General features: G+C 43.8%; 1 protein-coding gene across 5 annotated transcripts in view; it reads right to left on the bottom strand.

The window, feature by feature from the left end:
- The window catches only part of ATP1A3 (ATPase Na+/K+ transporting subunit alpha 3), a 330,819-nt gene that overhangs the window by 108,863 nt on the left and 202,499 nt on the right, over positions 1-19,457 (bottom strand). For all 5 annotated transcript variants that reach the window (XM_069640928.1, XM_069640929.1, XM_069640927.1 and 2 more), the window contains 2 exons: positions 13,158-13,275; positions 2,548-2,816 (listed from right to left, as the gene is read on the bottom strand). In XM_069640928.1, coding sequence (XP_069497029.1) covers positions 2,548-2,816; positions 13,158-13,275 — 387 coding nt within the window. The remainder of the gene's footprint in view (positions 1-2,547; positions 2,817-13,157; positions 13,276-19,457) is intronic.

A 19,457-nucleotide genomic window follows, 5' to 3' on the forward strand; every position in this document is an offset into this window, starting at 1 on the left:
GACTGAAGCCAAGGGACCGTATCTCTTCAGCCCTAAGATCTCTCCCCTGTCTCCTGGTGGCCTCGAGGATCAAATTCAAGACCCTCTGCATCACCCACAAGGCTTTCTGGGGCATGGGACCATGCTATCACCAGCTTTCTCTTCCTAAATACCTTCCTGTTAGAGCCCTCCGCTCCTCTAACTCCAATTCTCTGCTTGTCAAACGCTTCTTCAAGCAGAGCATGGGTGGCAGGTCTCTCTCCATTTCGGCTAGTGCCTCTCTTTGGAACAGCCTCCCTTCTCCTCTCAGACTCGAACCGGACCACCTTAAGTTCCGGAAACGTCTCAAACTCTGCTTATCTCTACCTCTTTCTCTCTTCCCATCCCCTGCTTATCACCCCACTGCCGCTGAGAATGACGGCCTGGACCTTCATGAACCTCACAGGTTATCAGGCCCCTGTCCAGTCTACACCAGCACCCCCTCCCCCAGCACTACCCCAGTGGGCCCCCTACCTGGCAGCCGTGCATCCCACCCTTGGGGTTCCGAAGCACTAGCACTTAGCCAGCGGCCTCCTCCCCTGACCCTACACCGCCAGCACTTCCATCCTGGGCCCTCACCAGCACTTGCCCATACCTTGCTCCCTCTCTCCTTGCACTTCTTTTGGCAGCACTTGCACGTCCGAATATCACAAGGCCTAGTAGGACCACAAATGTTTATTTACTGTTTCTTTTGCCATTATTATTTACTCCCCTGTTCCCTCCCCACGTTGCCTGGTGGTGCCTGGAAACACCATCTTTTGTATAGGTGCCTAACAAATGCTCAATAAATCAAATCAAATCAAATCAAATGGTGTTTCAAGGCCCATCAAGACAAAGGAGGGGGGAGCAAGGATGAAGAGAAACAAAACAAAAAGAAACGGTCCTACTAGGCCTTGAGACATTCGGATTGTGCAAGTGCCGTAACATGAACATGCAGGGCAAGGGGGACGAGGGGAAGTGAAGGTCAGGGAGGAACAGGGATGAAGAAGAAAAAAAACACACACAAAAATGACTAGGCCACAGGTCCTCCTCACAGGACCGAGGCAAAAGAGAGGTAGCGGGAGCGCCTACCTACATACACTTACGTACCACATAAGATTATGTTGAAAGGCGGAGGCGAGGAGAGAGGGAGAACCTTTGCACAGCCATTCATTTGCCCGATGAAGGGGAAGATTTGGAGCAGAATAGGCTGTGCAGAGGCAGACCCTCATACACTCCCCACCCCCTAGAACCTGTCCTTCAGTTGGTAAAGCAGTGAGATGGGATGGAAGGCATGCATAAAAGAGGCGGGGAAGGAAAGAATAATGCAACTGTGTAAATATTAAGGGGAAATACATTCTGGGGTGATTATAGTGAAGCCGATCAAACCCATCTGCAGTAGGACCCTCACCGCAATGATTTCGCTTCGAATGACTGCTTTTGCATATGGCATCGATAAGATTTCAGAAATGCCTATCCTTCAGAAATGGGAATTCCGCAGTGTAAGTTTATCAGGGATAAAGAATAGCTGCCACCCTTACCTGGCTGCAGGGGCTGGGGCCCCTGATGTGTCATCTGAACATTTGTGGCTTTCGAATTCACTTTACATTTTTTACACTCAATGGGATATCCCTGTAAGCATCACTGAGTGCTTTATCATGTGTGTGAGAGAGAGAGAGAGAGAGAGCGAGACAGTGAGAGAGAAAACGAAAGCGGCAAATACGTCTTGCTCACAATCCTGACAGGTGGGCCCCCTTATTAACAAGGCGGCATCAAGTGGGCATCTGTGCCAATGGCACTTGCCACCGCTCTGGGGGGGGCACGAAATTGGAGGTTTGCAACCCAACTATGGGCCTTTTTTTTACATCTTATGACAGAAGATCATGGTGACCGGCGTCATTGGAGTCCCATCTTAAAGAGAGAAAATAAAAATAAATAAATAAAATAACCCATCACATTGCTGTAAGAGCAGCAGAACCAGCCGCTGAGCATTTCACTCTGATTAACACCCAATCGAGGGCCCAGTTGCTCCAGAACTTGTGTGCCTAGTCAGATACACAGGTGGAGAGATGATATCACATTGGTATACCATGCCCCAATCAATGATCAGAATTATTTCTTGGATTAGCCAATCAGATATTAGTTGCTTCTTTTCCATCGCACCACTAATCTCATACATTGAAAGTTGAACCCTATTGTTAAAGCAAAAATTGGTACTATGAATGGCCAACTTTACTGTTAATCACTGAGTTTGAGCTGTGTTTTCTGTCTCTTTATATATCTGAAGTCATGATTCTGAGGTAAATACGTAGACTGCTAATAATGTGTTGTGTCATCTAGCACTATATGTTCAGCATTTTCTTTTAAAGCAATACATACACATATTTCAAAGAACAGAGTTTAAAAGCAATTCAGGTGATAGTGTCCACTATATTGTATTAATGTCTCTGGGGAACACGAGCAAGCACTCATTCTGAAGGGTCTGCAGGTCTGCAGAGATATCTTTCAGGCCAGGATTCCCAGGCATTGGGAGGCACGTGGCTCACGTACCGTGACAGTGGCCAGGAGCCCTTCTGGCACATTGGCCACGATGATACCGATGAGGAAGATGACGGCCTCCAGCCAGCTGTAGCCAAGAATAAGTGAGAGGATGAAGAAGGAGATGCCCAAGAACACGGCCACGCCCGTGATCAGGTGGATGAAGTGCTCGATCTCCTTGGCAATGGGCGTCTTGCCCACCTCCAGCCCGGAGGCCAGAGTGGCGATGCGGCCCATCACAGTGCGGTCCCCCGTGGCGATCACGACTCCACGCGCAGTCCCTGTACAGTGAGGCAAATTCAGGGGTTAATGAGATTCGGTAATGTGGACCTTCATGCAGTTACATTAGCTGCCTGGCCGTGGTGCTCGTGCGGGTAAAAGGCTAGATTTGGGTGAGGACGGTGTCCTCAGTCGTTCATCATGCACATTCCTTGCTGTATGGCGGATCCTAACGTGTGGATGTCGAATCTCAGGTCAATGAAGTTGCTTTCGGGCGGCTAAGGTGCCATATTTAGATAAAAGAAATTAATGAGACATGGCATACAATATACAAGGACAGTCATGCCGGGAACCTTCTGAGCAAAGAATACAGGGATGGGAGGAGCTAAGGGAGGCTTCTATAACTAGTAAGCTATTAGCTCATCTATAGTGCTGGTATCTATAAAACATTTCAACTTTTATATCTTAAAGCACGGGTCTGCAACCAGCGGATCTTCAGATGTTTTGGACTACAGCTCCCATGACCTTTCACCATTGACTGTGCTAGATATGGTTGATGGGAGTTGTAGTCCAAAGCGTCTGGAGATCCAAAGGTTGCAGATCCATGTCTTAAAGCACAGAAGGTGGTGCTTCTGGTAAAAACTGAAGTCCATTTGGAAACCTCTATGTGGGTCACCGTGCTGGAATAGCTGTGGTGGGTCCTGCCCAGTATTGTGGGTCCTTGTCAGAGCTGCATGTGTAGGTCCGTAATGGAATATCAGGGGGCAATAGGGCAGGGACGAGGAGCATTTTAGAGCAATATGTTGGCACCGGTAATGGAGGAGCTGGGGTGTGTGAATTTCAGTATTGACAAAGTCAAAGATATTCGTAGTTATGATTAAGATGCGATAATACAGCTGTGAGCAGGTCCCAGCACTGGCACAACAGGGTTCACTCGTCAGGACTGTGTTGCATTGGTGAAGCTATATATAGGTCCCAGTGCTGTGATAACAGGGTGTGACAGGGAGGGTATGGCTGCTGCAAGCCAGTAATATGTTGGATTGGAAAATGTGTATGAGAGTGAGACAGATTCCTCCCAGGTCTTGCACAGCCTTACAATTCATTCAAATCTTTCTGGAAATGGGCAGAGCAAACATCATGCAAATAGGCAAGAGAAAGAATACTGCTGGGCTGCTCGTGGAGAGGCAAGCATGGATGGCTTAGTGCCAGTCATGGTATGTGCAAACCTACTGAAGGTTGCTATGTTATTTATATATGGGTTTTCTGCTGTAGTCTCCCTGTTGTAGATTTTATAAAAGTGTTGATCCATAAAGAAGAGCAGGGTGATACCTTAGCTCGACTAAAGAAATAGTTCATTTGCAAGCTTTTGTAATCTTCAGCTCACTTCATCCGGCATATAAAGAGTTCAGCTGACGAATTCACCTCTGGAAAGCCTTATCTGCTCGTGTCTCTGTTTTTGATTTGTGTTTCCTTCACAAAGACCCTTACACTTCAGAAGTTCATCCATGCATTCCAGTCTGACAGATTTAAATGTATGTGGGTTTTCTGCTGTGGTCTTCTTGTGCATGGCCATTTTCCCTGCCTCAACTTCTTCTGCCTTCTAGGTATTTGCCCGCGCAGGGCTATTCCTTCTTGTCTCCATTTGATTGACAGCTCACCTTAAGATCTCTAGTCTGACATCATTTCGCACCAGGCTTCCCTGGCCTCTTGGTTTAATGTTTCTTTTTCTAGTGAAATCTCCCCTTTGCAGTGATTAACACGTTGAGAAAACTTGAATAATGTCCCTGCTAATGCCGAGGGCCTGATTCACAGAGCCTTTTCCAATGCGATTGCGCCATTATACAATGCTTCTGTGAATCAGGCCCTGGACGTCTAATGCTACATGTCTTTGCCCGTAGCACTTGGTTTCCCTACTCGACCGGCACTTTGGGGCACTTTGGGGCACTGTCAGTGAGAGGTACCAGGATGAGGTAATGGTCAGTTGCAGTGGAGCCTGGTTCTGGAATAGCCGGAGGGGGTGTCAGTTTGGACCAAGGCACATTAGCAGAAGCGTAGACAGGTTCGGATATGAGGGTGGGCATTGCCCCAGGAACCAGACTGACATTCTAATCAGGGCTAAGCTGTTTAAAGAGCAGTTCTTGATGACTGATGAGGATGTATATTTGTTTGCTCAATGCACCAATGTTTAGTGTACTTGCCCATACAATGCACATCAACAATCTGCATGCCTGAACCAAGCAATGGCTTCACACAAGCTCTTCTGGGGAGGGGGGGCCTGAGTCTGGAAGCAGTAAGACCATTGGGTAGGGTGTGAAGTTCACGAGTGCCAGGTCTCAGATCAACCACTCTTGGCTTTTAGGACAACATCATGTTGAATTCTTTTAGTCCATTATTTATGAACTGTACAGGAATGCAGAATGATGTGCTAACATTGTCAGGATATACAGAACATGATCTTACTGCTCTGTGTCAGTAGATGTTTATAAAACAAGAGTGTGAATGAGCTAGTTGTGTAGTGAATGTGGTAGTTGGGTAGTGAATGAGCTAGTTGGGTAGTGACTGAGGTAGTTGGGTGTGAATGGTGGGTAGTGGTTTCTCAGCATTAATAGCTGTAGAATATTCACACTCTGCATTTAGAAAAACAAGCGACCTGTTAAAATGATAAGTCACATTGGGCAAACACAAGCCCAATGTCGCTTATAGTAAGCAGGCTTGGCAACACTGACCAGGCTTCAGGAAATACTGCAGATAAATAAATATCTCGCTCTTAATTGATGTCGGCCCCAGATCCAAGAATCTGATGCATACCCACCCTGTTGCAAAATCCTGACTACAACACTAGGCATTAGCAGAGGGGTTTGTGGGGTCAGAGTAAATGAATTGCAGCCAGTGTTAAAGATTGGAAGTAAGGTCAATGTCCAGACCTATACATTTGTCCAAGACCAGAGATGCACGAGTGTCCCAAAGGCCAGGATTGTGTGTCTATGTGTGTTGACACTTGTGTGGTGGGTGCTGCAAGGGGCTTGAACACAGCTGTGATCTTTGCCTTGCAAGTATACATGTCCAGAAGCACTGCAACTATGATGTTCTGTGATCACTGCAAATACTTCCCAACTAGAGAGGCGCTTGCCGTGCAGAGGGATCATGAGGTACAGAGTAAGCAGCATGGCAATGGAAACACAGGGCTAGTTATTCAGACAAAGTTGTGAGGAATACCTTTCACTTGCGAATGGTTGCACTGAGACCTAAAACCACTCCTCCAGCCATCAACCTCAGGGATGTGTGGCACTTTCTGGAGATTATTATCCCTAAAGTGATGGGAAAGGGGAAGTGCTTTGGGGCTTCGTCGGGATCAATACAACTCTGGGCTTTTCTATATAAGGAGAGACTCGCAATGCTGATCTCTGGAAGACTTAAACCTTGTCAAAACTAGTTGCATTGTTTTTCAAGAACATTTAATTTCCATTAGTATCATGTCATTCACTTACATACTAACTAACATGTGTATCCGAAATGGGAAACAGATTAAATGAACAAACATTTTGTTGAAAATATATTTAATACGTCTCATTTCAACACCGCCGTACGGACAACATCGCAGGTTTAATGCTTTTCAGTTAGATGACCTTCTTCAGAAGCATTGCCCAGGTAAAAAAGGAGAGAAACATCTTTTAAGATATTGAATCGAGTAAGATATATGTCTTTCTCTATTAAATACATTTCAATTTTTTCCACAACACAACCCTACACCACTGTTTATGTTAAATTCAGGAAGGTACCTGTGTTTTCTATTAAGTAGTTTTCAATTTATGTTAGTATCTCCATCGAAGAAAAGATGAGGGGATTCGGTAATCATATGCATTTGTACATGTAGAGAGAATACCATGCATCTCATGTGAAGTACAAGTAACTTTGATAATAATTTATTTTATGGAAAAAAGATTACCATGTAGATGGATCGATCTTCAGATAATGCAGTGCCTAAAATGTAAAGAACATGTGTCTATCTAAGGATCTATTTTGAACCCTGAAAATATAGAACAATAAAAATGTTAAATCCTTACCAGTTCACAAACTGCTGAAAATATGTCGAAAAGAGATCAAACTGTTCATCAGACTACGAAGAATTCAAACCGAATAGTACATTGTGTCCGAACATACCAAATCGAGCAATAGATGCATTTGAATCATATGCGCTGAAGGACTTAAACGCCCTCAATTACAAGGACACTCATCACAACAACCTAACTCGAAATGAAAGACATGTGATCAGAAGTCTATTTCAGAATCAATCACAATTAAACATGCAGCTCAGGGAGGCCCCATTGTCATAAAAGACAACTATAAAGACCTTGAGGTGATACATCAACACCAACATGATGATATCACTTACCTTAGATTACAAAATAATGCCACTGGGCCATTAAGGAACTGGTTAAAAACACCCTAACTGGGGCTCATGAATGGAATTGGATATCGGACAATACTTTTACTTTCTTACTAATCAACATCCTTTCATACCCGTTTTCTATGGGCTTCCAAAGATACATACAGATTTAAGCAGACCCCTACCACTCTAACTGATTGTGGCTGGGACAGGAGGTCTTCTGGAACCGTTGGCGCAATGTCTAGATTGTATTTTACAACCCCTAAAACAATCTACTGATAGTTTCCTGACAGATACTGGACACTTTCTTCAGGAATTAGACTCAATAGGAAAACTAAATGAGAATTGAAGATTAGTTATAATTGATGTAGTACGTTTCTATACATCTCTCCCGCATGAGGAGGGTTTACATGCAATTGAATGGTTGCTCCTTAAACATAATTCCATTGGAGCAGAAAATGTTTTTGTATCAGAATTGTTAAAAATCATTCTATACAGTAACTATTTTCGGTTTGATAATAAGCATTATGTACAAATCTAAGGGACTTCAATGGGGTCAACACCAGCCCCAAACATATGCTAATATGTTCATACATTTTTTTTTTAACTCTCCATCTATTGCAGAATGAGATCTGGGATACACATTTCGTCAAATAATACAGATACATGGACGGTATGTTATGCGTATCAGAAGACCAACTGCTGGAATGTTTTCGTTGTCTCAACAACATTGATCCAAGGGTACAATTTACAATCATCTTAGCACATCCATCTGTACACTTCCTTGATGTAAATATCTTATATTTGTATGAATCAGAATGATTTATTACTAACATTTACTATAAACTCACCATCAAGAATTGCATACTAAAAGATGACTGTTTTCATTATTTTCCACATAATGTCTATATAAAGGTGAAATACAGTTTTAATAAAACAACATTTAACATACAGTCAGTTCCTAAGGCTTAGACACATCATTTCATAAGAAGATGAACTAGTTAAACAATTAGAGATCATGTCAATAGATTTATAGATAGAGGCTATAACAAGACCTATATTAACCAAGTGAGGACAAAATCTATGCCTAAGAATAGACAATCTGTAGTAACAACTATGGACACCAAAACATCTCCAGATTTGATTTATGTAACAACATATTGCAAACAAAGTAAGGCTCTTCAGGAACGAATTAAGAAGCATTGGTTTATCATCACCGAAGATACATCATGACAGCTTGGATTATGTTTAAATCCATGTGTTTGGTTCACCAAGCCTATTAAGGTAGGGGAGCACAGTACTTGTAGTCTAAATTAGTGCAATACATGCCCTCCCGTGGCCTTCGTTCTTATTCCGCCTCTCTGCTAGTCGTCCCGCGGTTTAGGAGCGCTCTCACCGGGGGTTGTGCATTCTCCGTTGTGGCAGCCAGGGCATGGAATGACCTCCCTCTCAAGCTTCGGAAGATGGCTGACCACCTTGCTTTCCAGCATAAACTGAAAACTCTGCTATTCTTAGGCACTCCATGGTACTAACTACACAGGCTCCCTCTGAGCCATGATGCCCCTGGGCGTACGTGTGCTTTATAAATCCCGCTAACATAACATAACATAACATAACATAAAATAACATAACATAACATAACATAACATCATTATATCATCTTTTTCCTCAATTCCCGATTTATTAATTTAAAAAAAGTTGCAAACCGTTGTCGCAGGGCAACCTGGTCCTGACACACAAACTACATTAGACACACCCACAAAGGGATTTTATCCATGTTTGAATTGTGGGAATTGTAATTCTATCCTTAACAGCCAATTTATTTGCCATCCTTCTACAGGTGCAAAAATATTTTTACATCACTTTGCCACCTGCGATTCGCAAGCTCTGATCTATGCTATTAAATGACCGTGCAGAAAGTTCTATGTGGGTAAAACAACCTGCAAATAAAAATCAGATGGAATGAACATTGCTCAATCATCCTATTGAAAAACTGTATTTCACCTTTATGTAGAAATTATGTGGAAAATAATCACAATATCACACGAATGCTGTTATGTGTACTAGAAGTAGTAGTGAAACAGAAAAGAGGAGGTAACTATGAGAAATTGTTGTCTCAACGTGAGCATTTTGTATTGACCTTTTAGATACACTAATCCCTACAGGTCTAAATTACTATCATAAGCTAGAGAGTTTCTTAGTTTGAAATGATTTCCATTCACAATCTTGACCATGTTCACAAGTTTTTGCCATTTCCTGTATAACCTGAATGGTCTATGTATTTAGATAATAGGCTATTGGAGATAATTGATTTATGTTTCTGAAATCCGAATTATGAATGCCATCAAATACAACACACTGTAATTGAGAGAATGATCTCCTTCTAAAACTGCATATTATATAAATTACTGATTATTTATTGTCACAATTTGATCTGCTCATGTACTTATAACACATATGCATGGTGTTTATGCCACAAGTGTTTTCAACTTTAATATTCTGACTTACCGCAGGAGTATCGTTATGCCAATCTACCTGGGGTTCAGAAACAGATTGATATTGTGCATGATTATTTCAAGTCGACCACCACACTAATATGTATAGTATATTGACTTCATGTTGTTCTCATGAAAAAACCATTCAATACGACTAAAAAGATGAAGTATGTAGTGAAAGGTAGCCCTTTAAGCCTTTTGACAAGAAAAAATGTCGGGTTATTATCTAGATATAGTCCAAAATATCTTGAATGATTAAAATATTCATTATTCCAAGAAATTATTAATGTATACTTCAATGTGACCGCTATATTAGTGAATGAGATGTTCACTCTACAATACAGTTGACCATCAACTGATTAAATGTTGTGTAAACATTTGAAGAGCATGCTCCCAGCAGAGCCTTCATTTGGAGTATTATTAACATGGAAAAACAGTGTGTAAAAAGACGCATTATTGGGCGGTTAGATGTTGGGACACTGATGACGTTATGGCACACCCGCGTGATGATGTCATTACGTACTACAAACTACAAACTCGACCAGTAATACCTCAATTTTTATGGACTTGTATAACACAATAATGTGCCTTCCCTTGAAATGGGGATACTTTTCTACATTTTTTCAGCAGATTTTGAACTGGTAAGAAGTGATAAAGGGATTCTTGACCTTATTTATTGGAATTTTACATTTTTGAAATTTCGTGCCTCAAATTTGATCCTTAGATAGACACATGTTCTTTTCATTTTAGGCACAGAATTCTCTGAAGATTGATCCATCCACTTAGTAACCTTTCTTTCCCTAATAGAAATATTATGGAAGTTACTTGTACTGTATATGAAATACATGGTATGCGCTATACATACAAATATGCATATCTTACCGAATTACCTCATCTTTTCCTCTACGGAAATACTAATATACATTGAAAACTACTTACGAGAAGACACATGTACCTTATTGAATTTAACATAAATAGGGGTATATGGGTGAGTTGTTGAAAATATTGAAATTGATTTAATAGGAAAAGACATAGATATCTTACTTGATACAATATTTAAAAAATGTTTCTCTTTTCTTTTTTTAGATGGGGGACGCTTATGAAGAATCTCATACGACCAAAACGCGTTAAGATTTTGTCCATACGTCTGTATTGAAATAAAACATATTGCAATTGTTTTCATTCAAATTTGTGTTAATTTAATCTTTTTCCCATTTCGGATGCACATGTTACTTAGTATGTAACCGAAAAACATCTTACCAATGGAAATGAAATGTTCTTGAAAAACTATGAAACTAGTTTCTACAAGGTTTGTCTTCTAGCGCTGCCTTTCTTTTTGAAAGTTTTGTTTCCCTGGTGAAGCCCATTCCTGTTTTCATCCTGAGGCCATGAAAGCAGCAACTGTGGACGAATAAAAATACCACCCTTTCGCCACCCATAGTACTACACCAATGTGTAAAATGCCAAGCCCAATGACGTTACCCTCGTATTGTAAAGCGCCTTCCACTGCTCTCCCGTTAGGTTTGTGCTATAAGCAATAAAATGTAAATGAACAAAATAAAATAAACTGCCATAAGAGTGTCATCCTTGGATTTTGTAAATTCCTTTTAAAGTATGATTTCTTCTTTATTTTTAGCAAACCTCAAAAAGCCTCCTAGCAAAACACTCTCGCAACAAATATTTATTTGGGGCAACTTGGATGGGTGCTGACTCTTGCCAAGAAGTAGGAAAGTTGTACTTTCAGCAGTCACATTACTTTTCATGGTAGGCAGGTTTTGGAAGATTGCTGGCCAGGGTATTATAAAAGAGGCGCCCCTTTTATTGCAAGAGGAGTGCAGAGTTAGTTTGTGCTTTGCTGATGTCACCACTGGATACATTTTACATAGACTAATTTATTCTGCGAGACAGGAAGGACTTTCCAACAATTGTTTTTATTGCTAGACGTAACTTTTAATTGCGGATAATTATTATTTCTATTGTGTCAGTGAATGTATGGGCCTCATTACGAGTTTGGCGGTGCAGTAAAAACATTTCTGGTAAGTCCATTACCACTATTATTTTTGGTGGTAACGGAATTACTGCCACTTTTACTGAACTGCTGAATTCTGAGTTTGAAGGCAAGGTGGAGGTTTCACCTGCAGCAGATTGCTGCTAGTGAATCCTCCACTTTACCTCCAAAAATGTGTGAAGTTACCGCTGATTTACCGCCAAACTCGTAATGAGGCCATATAGTCATGTCTTAAAAGAAATATCTGTATTTCCTTAATTGCTGACATCTGTTTTGTTCCTGTAGATATGCATGACACATTGTTAGAATAGCCAGTGGTGGAAATTGACACCGTTTAAAGGGGGATCCACAAGGGCCGGGGTGTGGGGTGGAGTTTGTAGGAGGGGGCGAAATTCTGAGCAGGCGGAGATGACAGTTAAACTCCACTGTAACGAAATGTTCAAAATAATAGTTTTAAAATGTTGTAATTTCATTCCTGCTGCTTCTTTCCAAACTCCACACTGTACATCTATTGTCCTTTAAATCACTTCCATGGCAGTGGTGCACCCAAAATACAGTGATATTTAGTACATTAGAGGATCCATAGACACACTCTACAGTAGAGGGCTACCAGATTAGCTCAGGTGGTTGAGGGGCCGTTGTTGAGATGTTATTTGTTAAAAGCTGGTTGTTAATCGTATGACTTTTTTCAATTCCTTGTAAAAAAAACAAGTGCTATAAAATGTGTTTGACCAGGGGATAGGTTGGGCTGATTGCTTGGTTATTATACTCCGTGCAGAGGTGGGGGTATTTCTGCCTCTGTAGTGAAAATGAAAAGTTCTCACCCGTGATCCCAGTGTTTAATTTCCTAATAACTGCTGTCTGCACGACAGAAGCATTTATTTGCGAATAAGCAGTTTGACAAGCATATAACATCTTTATAAATATAACCTGTCATAAAACACAAAGGATTAGGCACAAAAATGACATGGTATTAGTGTGGTAGTCTGACAAAAAATGAAATACCTTTCAAAGAAAACTAGTGAATGCAAGTTTAAGCAGCATTTTTGAGTTTGAAAAGGACTTTCTCTTTCTGTGAAAGCGTAAAATGGACATTTGGGAAACATTAGTGTGCCCAGCATGTAGAAAGCCTGCTTTTAACAGTGCTGGAACCCACCCCAGTGATAATCATGGCCAATCGATTCCTGTGGTGTCCCTTTCAGGCCAGAGGAAAGGACGCAGCTTGAGCAAATAAAGTGCCTGCAAACACAAGAGTGACGGCTGGGGAAAGGAGGACAGAGCAGATTAGATCCCCCAGCCCCAGCTTCCCTCGACAAAGCTGGGGGCTCAGTAAAGCCTTGTCAAGGCTGAGGCAGACCGGGTCCGAGATCCGGCAAGATCTCTGATGTCACATCTCAAACCCGCCAAGAGCCGGCCCATTGACCAGCGCGGATACTAGCTAGATATTAATGTCATGGAATGTGCAGCATAATTCTGCAGATGAAAGAGTGAAAAATATGGTGATGGCTCTTACCTTCAACACAGTTGGTCGAGAAAAAAGTGATATTTCGCGTCTCCAGAGGGTTGTCGTGGGTAAAGTCTGACGATCGGGTCTGAGGTTCGGATTCTCCAGTCAGGGAAGAGTTATCAACCTGCATGCCAGAAAACACAGCATCAAATGAGGCAGAGCGGGGACGAAAAGTAACGCAGGGCACATTTTCAGGAGAGGGCAGTGAGTGGGGGGGCTGATGACTTGCAGGGACCAGCATGACCTGGCACCTGTGTGTCTCGGCAAGCATGATACCCCTTGCAGGTGATACCCAGGGCCTGCCAAAGACCACATCCAAAAGCCGGCAGCAAGTCTGCAGCATTGTGATATGATATGATATGATATGGCATTTGTAACGCGCCTATACACAAGTGTTTCAAGGCGCGACGAGGCAGGGAGCGGGGAACAAGGGGAAGACAGACAATGATCCTACTAGGCCAGGTGTCATTCAGACCGCACAAGTGCAAGGGTAGGGGGAAGGGAAAAGTGCAAGGGGAAGGGGAGGGGGGAAGTGCAGTACAAGTAAGTAGAATAAAGTAAATAAATAGGGCCAGCTGGTGGCAGTGCAAGGTAAGTGCAGACAAGTGCTGGGAAATGGGGAGCTGTAGGGATACAGAGACAGTCCCTCAGTGCAGGGGTTGCCAGGGAGGCAGTGCAAGAGGAGAGTGGCTGGGCCCAGAACCGAAGTCGGTGAGAGTGGCCCAGTTGCAGATTCGGTGCAGATTCAGTCGAGAATTTAGCAGGGGAGAGGGAGAGAGAAAGCAGAAGCAAAGAGGAAGGTTTTGAGGTGCTTCCGGAACCAGAGATGGTTCTCCTCAATTTTCAGGGAAGCAGGAAGGCTGTTCCAGAGGGAGGCCCCTGCCACGGCGAGAGATCGACCCCCAGCTCGTTGCTTCGAGAAGCGGCTGACCCTGAGGGAGTTGGAGATGGATGAGCGAAGGGCTCGGGAAGGAAGATATTTAGGAAGAGAGAGTTGAAGGTATTTAGGCCCCAGGCCCCAGGCCCCAGACGGCCTTGTGGACAATGCAGAGGGTTTTGAACTTAATCCTCGCAGCCACTGGGAGCCAGTGTAGAGATTTCAGTCCTGGAGAGATACGGTCCCTGGGCTTGAGGCCAAGGACAAGTCTAGCAGTTCTGTTCTGGATGAGTTGCAGGGGGCGGAGAGTGGAGGCAGGCAGATTAAGATAGAGGCTGTTACAGTAGTCCAGCTTCGAGATAACCAGGGCTCGGGAGACAGTGAGCTTCTGGGGGAAGGAGAGGAAGGGAAGAATACCTCTGAGGAGGTGCAGCTGGTAGTGCGACTTCTTAGAGACGTCAGATATATGAGGAGAGAAGGAGAGTGTAGTGTCGAAGATGACCCCGAGGTTTTTTGCCTTACAGGTAGGAGCAGGAGGAGGGCCAAGCGAGGCTGGCCAGAGAGCTACAGGGAAGGAGGGAGTGGGTGTGCCGATGAGTAGAATCTCAGTCTTACTAGCATTAAGGCAGAGGTCATTGGCGGCACACCATTCCTGGATGGCAGACAGACAGTCAGAGATGAGGGAAGGAGAGGAGGAGGCCGAGGGTAGCCTGAAAATGAGCTGGGTGTCGTCCGCATAGCACTGAAAGTAGGGGCAGAGAGCGGCGATGCGGTGGGCAAGGAGTGCCAGATACTGGTTGAACAGCCAGGGAGAGAGATTAGATCCCTGGGGAACACCACAGGTGGAGAAAAAGATGTCAGAGAGGAAGGACCCAAGTTGGACCTGGGAGGGTCCATTGGAAAGGAAAGAGGTCAGCCACGCCAGAGTCTGACCAGTGATACCCAGGTTATCACGGAGACGGCTGAGCAGGATGGCATGGTTGACAGTGTCAAAGGCAGAAGAGAGATCAAGCAGAATGAGAACACACAGAGTGTTGGAGCCGAGGTTCAAGAGCAGGTCCTCACAGATTTTCAGGAGAGCAGTTTCCGTGCTTCTGGCCGCTCTGAAGCCAGATTGATGGTCATGGAGACTACCAACAGTTTCAGCATGGAGGTTAAGCTGGGAGATGGCCAGTTTCTCCAGGAGCTTGCCCAGGAAGGGAGTGATGGAGATTGGGCGATAGTTAGCCGGGCAGGAGGGGTCGGAGGAGGGTTTCTTAAGAAGAGAGTGCACAAGGGAGTGCTTGAGGGGGGATGGGAAGACTCCAGAGGCGAAGGAGTGGTTGCAAAAGTCAGCCAGGGCAGGAGCCAGGGAGTCGATGTGGTCCTTGATAGTTTTGGAGGAACAGGGGTGAACCTGTTTAGATGAGACTTTCATAGATCGGACTTGTCTGAAACCTCATCAGCAGAAAAAAGTGGAAAGGCAGAGAAGGATGGAAGGATGGTGCCGGTCTCCCCCTGAAGCTAAAGGCAAGTGCTGCTGTGACTGGGATTGTGGCCAGAGGTGAGACTTCTCATGAAGTTGGGTGGCGTGAGTTGATCCTGGCACCAGTAGTCAGTTTGACATATGATGGCATATGGTAAGGGTCTGCAACCTTTGGCTATCGAGAGGTTTTAACTGCAACTCCCATCAGTCCTAGCCAGCATAGTCAATGTTGAGGGATCATGGTAGTCGTAGGCCAAAATATCTTGCAAGTCGCTTGTTGCAGATTCCTGGCATATGCCACATAATAAGTGGTATGTTACCCATAGAAGCAATTGCTGCTTATATCTGTGCTTTAGACACATTTATGTTTACTGTTTTGTGTAAGGTGCCCTGCTTTGTGGCATGCACCTTGCAGTCCTTTAAACACTGTAGTCTAGTTTGCAGACAGAGACACAGGCTGTGACGAGCTACTGATACGGAGACACCGTTTTGTAGCAACCAAAAGTCATGAAGAAGCAGCAGATTTTTTGGGCAAGGAACGTGAGTTGACTTGTTGCTCGAGTTGACTTGTTGCTGTCCTTCACGCTCCAACCACCGTCTACATTTCGCTGTTATGACTGAATGTTCACCTTAAAAAGAATACTTTGCCTGTGTAGTGGAGATCTGCGCAGCCCGATCCCCAAACCTCACTGGGAACCACGGACAATTCAGCACATGCAGGGCACGACATGATTCCATTGTGGGCTGCATCCTTCCTTCACAACAGTCTTTTAATCCCTCTTCTGTATTCCTGCTCAGGTTAACAACTCATGTTGATAGAACCTAGGGACAGGAGTCTGTCGTGGAGTGTTTGCTTGATTGGATAACAGCTAGTGAGATAGGAACCTGTGTGTGTGGGGTGTGTGCATGTGTGTTTTAAAGCCTGCCCATGAATGTAATCGTTTTCTGTGTGGGGCTTGTCTCTTGCAGACGCCATTTTGTCTTTACAGTAGCTTAGTTCTAAGGTGCACCCTGATTGTTCTTCTCATTACTTGAGCTGTTCCTTTGGTCGCCTTACGTTGTTTCCTATTGAACTGCCCCACAGGTGTTCATGATGCTTCTGCAATTTTGGGTGAAAACATCTCTCATTGCCTACACCATTGCAAAATAACTGATTCGGTATTTTACCCCGCATTAGTGCCTACATTGAACATCTTGGTTCCTGGTGGTTATGTTTTCTTTGGCAAGTTGCCCATCTTTACCGTGCTGCTCAAGGTCAAGCTGGAATTGACAAATCAGCAGTATTATCTCCCCTTCTATTTCTCCCGATCTTGAATATCTGCCTAGTTCTATGTGTATATTCCCTTCTATAAATTGTCACATGTTCTACCTTGTTCTTTAGTAGAATTTTCTGTGATTCATTGCTTAATTGTTTCGTTTGCTCCGTTTCCAGCATTTTATGCAACATGTGACTGTCTGGGTGATGTAATACCCATTGAGTTGCCTCACAAAAATGGGATCGCGAACGCTTTCGTTGAACTGTTTGACCACTTGTGTTTGGCTCAATATGTTGACTCTGCTTCTCGCATTTGGGAAATATTCTGGACTTGATATTTGCTGCTTTTCTTGTGTTCGTTGGTCTGACCATTTCTCTGTTCTCTGGCCTCGTTATTTTCTTTTTGCATCTTCTATCAACTTATTATCTCCCAGGTTTTTGTCTATTCTTGAAAATACGTGTGTTCAGGAGCCTTTTCCTCAACACTAATCCCTGTATCTGCTCACCTCTCTCTACCTGAGCCACAATCTCTATATTGCTGATGGCCTTGCCCCTTTAGACCCCTGGTGCCGCGTGCTTGGCCGCCTGCTGCCTAGTACACTTCCATCACCCACACTAAGAGATGCACCCTTCACACCTGGTGCAAGTGCCCGACCACTCAACATTTGCATGATTCATCAGAGGGATTTGAACAACACAAAAAGAATGTGAATTTAGTGCAAACTTCATTATTTAAAACCAAAACATGATCTTCTTTAATTCAACCGTGTGAATTATTTTGTGTTATTAGGGCTTGTTTGAACACTCTCCCTAACCCCCACTCTCTAATTCTGTTTCTATTGCTTGTTCCAGTAATCGATGGTTCCTGGATTAGATGGATACAATTCGTCTGGCTATTCGTATCAATGCTATTGCACTTTATTCCCTGTCCCCTCTCTATCTCTCTAGTCCCATCTGGAAGGTCTTTCCGCCCCTGCTTCACATGGCTCCCACTACTATCCTGTCTTCAATGAAAGCTACTTCTCATTCTGCTCATCCTCTCCTGGCTCATCTTCTCACAGCGGTTGAGATCCCGCTGCCTCTACCTCACATCCCTTTGGCTAGTCTTCTCCTTCACATGGTGCTTTCCTGGATTGTCTGATCCTGCACCTGTCTTGAGCCTTAGATCTATAACAGCTCTTCCTGTCATTGGCAATCTCTTTGCAAACTGTGCAGCTCTGCAACTACAGAAACACCTTTTATTGCCCACTGATCAACGTGGATATTCTCGTCCTTTTGTATTACTGAGACATGCCCCATCCAGTTTCTCGATTACGCCCTGTGCATACTACACAATAGGAAGCATGTTATGCTTGCTGCCTTCGATCTCCCTGTGACGTTCTATATGATGAGCTTTGTGGTACTTTTTTCAAAACTTGTGCATGGGACTAGGGGTCGCCTCTTGGATTGGCTCAGATCTTCTATTACTGGGAGATTCCAGTTTGCCTAGTTGGAACCCTGGAAATCGAGTTGTCTCTTGGTGCAGCAGTGTTCTAGCCCATCTGCAATCATTATTGGCTTCAATATGTTACAACCACTGATTTGGTTGATGGCACAGGCATCTTTGTTCACCAGTACGCTGATGAGATCAGGTACATTTTCGAGTGTCCTCAGTGGCTGCTACCATCGCAGGTTTTGCATATCTGCCGCCCAAACTGGAATACAATCCTATTTCTCAAATTCAGCAAAAACCTGGTTTCTTCTTTTGATATTCAGCACTTCATTACAACCTGTCTGTGAGGAATTTGACCATCCACATGGTGGGGGTGTGCTCGCCTGGGCTTTTTGACATTTTTTATTAAATGAATTGATGGTAGACCAACCTCAGGAAAATGTGTGGGAATAATCCACAGACATTTTCCTATGCTCACACCTTGACCAACGCATAGCCCTGTGCACTCTGGGTGGAGAGAGCCTACAGGCACAGTCTGCCCTGTTATATTAAGGGGGAATGTGACAGCCAGGAGTACACTAATTTTCCCATTTTGTAAGGCTTTAAAAACTCACTTGTTTTAGTGTGATATCCATCAATCTCTCTCTCATCTTTAGCGCCTCAATACCTTACGGTCTTTGTGCACCATTTAAATACTACATACAATACAATACAATACAATACAATACTATGTCATCTCCAGGAAGGGAGAGGACCAAGCTTCCCCCTGCCATGGCCAGCCTAACTAACTAAGAAAGGCTTTGTGGATCTGCCCTGCTCTTTTGTTAGGCCCTGCAGCTGGAGGCAGTGATTAAAATACCAATAGAATGTACTTCAAACAGGCCCACATGGGGCCTGGCTGCAGCGGTTAACAAAGGAGAGAGGAAACCCAACAACCTCTGATATTTAACTGTGCCAACCTGAAGCCAGCTCCTGCTCTTAATATAAATTACAGGGAGCTGTCATGTCTGGGACTGCTGTGTTACAGTAAGCCACCCCACTAGGCGGACACTATTTATAAGGCACAAGAATGTGGTTGGCAGGAGCCAGAGAGTCTGGTCTCGCCACAGCTTCAGAGGAGCACTGCAGCTTTAATAGGGACAACATACAGAGGACCATTAACCAGAGAGACACATTGATGAACAACAGACAGGAAGATGTGTGGGACTTAGTATCACAAGGGAGCTTGGCCAGAGATCTTTCTGCTGAGATATGTTTTCCACCATTTTTTGTTCTGG

The sequence above is a fragment of the Ambystoma mexicanum genome, chromosome 1q, assembly GCF_040938575.1.
Source record: "Ambystoma mexicanum isolate Mex_15411 chromosome 1q, UKY_AmexF1_1, whole genome shotgun sequence".
NCBI lineage: Eukaryota > Metazoa > Chordata > Amphibia > Caudata > Ambystomatidae > Ambystoma > Ambystoma mexicanum.